Genomic DNA, 2,488 nt, shown 5'->3' with positions numbered 1-2,488 from the left:
GACTTACATAACAATAAATTACCTTACAAAAATAAAACTTATAAAGTTGAGCGTTGTGGTCATTTCCTTCTATAAATCAAAGTCTCGTTGTTTGTCAAAATATTTTATTTTAAATTAAATGTTTTGTGACATGTACCTTTATTAATAACTAGACTTAAATTAATTAAAAACTAACACACTCAGAGTGTAACTTAATCTTTTGAGTGTTTTGGTCATTTACTTTTATAATTCATACCCTCGTTAGTTATCGAAGTATATTTAATAAAATTAACTTAAACCAAAACATCTTTTGACTAAATTAAAATATATTTATAATATATAGGTTTGAAATACTTTAATAAAATATTTAGATTTTAATTATATTTCAAAGTATATTTGAAGATCGTTTATAATATTATATCCTATAACGTTTATACTTTAAAAATATAATTTCCTTATGCGTCAACGTTTAGTTTGTTTTCCTTAAACTTTCTAAATAATATAACTATATTCCCAAAGTTTCACTTTCACTCTAAATAATAGGAAGGTTAACTAGTTAACGTTTATATAGAAAGTCGAACAGAAAACTCCACTAAGATTTGGCTAGTTCCCGTTAATTGACACGCTTGTCTTCACTTATAACTCACTTTACCATTTTCCGAATACCGTTAAAAGTAAGAGTTTTCTAATTCAAAGTGGACCTCATAACAGAGACTCGAAATCATAATTCAATGTATCTGATAATTCAATCATTTGAAATTATCTTTTAATTTCGTCGATAAACATACATTGAACAAATACATTCATGTAACATATAATTCATTCAATACCTTGATAGTATTTCCAGGTTCATAAAATAGATCTCATAGCTTATAATCATATCCACTAATCCGTTCGATGTTTTATATAATATATCTCAATTTAATAATCACACATATGTATATGTATATATAATTGTTCGTGAATCGCTAGGCATGGTCAAAGGGTAATTGATTATATGAATATAGTTTTCAAAACTTTCGAGACTCAACATTACATATTTTTGCTCATCGTGTCGGGAACATATAAAGATTAAAGTTTAAATTTGATCGGAAATTTCCGGGTCATCACAATAATCATCCTCAAGAGTCCCTTCATATGCTTCCAAGATATCAATTGCTTTTAATGCATTGGAGTTTAGATGATGAGAAACTGTAAAACCAATCCAATTATCCGATGATTGGGTTTCAAAGTCAGCAATTGTTGTCTAGTTTCAACATAACCTGACAAATCTCGCATTTATGCCTGTAAGAGAGACAGGTCTCTTAGTATTTCAATATTGTCAGGATCTATCCTCAGAGCATTCCTATAACATTTTATTGCCTCCCTGTACTCTCTGTCTGACCGGTAGAGAAGGCGATATATGTGCCAACAAACATGGCTCTTCAGGTCATTCTTCAATCCTAGTCGTACAAGCTCATATGCTTCTTGCTTACGGTCCATGCAGTTCAATGTTAATCCCTTCATTGAAAGGGTTTCTTCATGATCTAGAAATTTCTTCACTATAGCATCTGCAGCCTTTAGCCCCTTTTTATAGTGTTTTGTTTCATAAGATTTAACGATGAGTTTGAAGAGATTGGCTTCTTTAAGTGGGAGCGAAGCGCCCATTTTATTGTTGGATTGTATTTTGACGAATGATTTTTAGAGAGAGAAATAAATAAATTACAGGGTATAGAAGTTTAATGAGGGTTTTATATTATATAGAAGAAGGCGGGGGGCGTGTGATGTGAAAGAGAAGGGTGAAGATGCGAAAGTGGTAACTTGTTGGTGGCGTTTTAGAACAAACCGTAGAACACACATGGGGGCCTGACTCGGACTCGCTGTAGAACAAACCGTTCACCTTAGCTCTGATACCATGACAGAATTAATAAATCGTATAGTCTAACAACATGCACAACACACTTTTGTAATTCTTGATAGTATCTGTAGTTGTCGGGATTCATCGTAAGCAATACTTTGTACAACTTTTCAACTTGCTCTCCAAATTCATAAAGATACTTGGTCCCCAAGTTATCTGTAATACCATACCAAGTATATGGCTAAAGATGCTTCTAGTAAGAAGTTTCTCATTAGTAATTTCAATAATAATAAGATGGTTGACAATAGGCCTGTTATGGAGCAATTCCATGAAATCCTTAGGATTTTGGGGCAATCTGCTCAACATAACTTGAAAATGGATGAATCCATTTCTGTATCTTGTATTATTGACAAGTTCCGACCATCTTGGCAAGAGTTTAAACACACCTTCAAATACAAGAAAGAAGAAATGAGTTTGACCGAGTTGTGTGGATTCTTGTGTGCTGAGGAATCAATACAGGTGTAAGAAGGCAATAAGGGTAAGGGTAAGGAAACGATGTCATCTTCTGTCAATATGATAGAATATAATAACTGTGGTAACATAAACAACAACTACAAGAAGCCTAATGGAAATAAACGAAAATTTAATGCTAGTAAGCATGGTTCCAAAAAG

The 2,488-nt window shown here is 32.3% G+C and overlaps 1 protein-coding gene across 1 annotated transcript; it reads right to left on the bottom strand.

The window, feature by feature from the left end:
- Positions 1-1,257: 1,257 nt before the first annotated feature.
- LOC139864118 (N-terminal acetyltransferase A complex auxiliary subunit NAA15-like) lies at positions 1,258-1,626 on the bottom strand. Its single transcript, XM_071852702.1, has one exon. The coding sequence runs from the start codon at positions 1,624-1,626 to the stop codon at positions 1,258-1,260; it is 369 nt and encodes a 122-aa protein (XP_071708803.1).
- Between the last annotated feature and the right edge of the window lie 862 nt (positions 1,627-2,488).

Source organism: Rutidosis leptorrhynchoides, chromosome 8, assembly GCF_046630445.1.
Source record: "Rutidosis leptorrhynchoides isolate AG116_Rl617_1_P2 chromosome 8, CSIRO_AGI_Rlap_v1, whole genome shotgun sequence".
In the NCBI taxonomy this organism is placed as follows: domain Eukaryota; kingdom Viridiplantae; phylum Streptophyta; class Magnoliopsida; order Asterales; family Asteraceae; genus Rutidosis; species Rutidosis leptorrhynchoides.
Note: the sequence above shows the minus strand (reverse complement) of the source record. Positions and strands in the feature narration are given on the sequence as shown.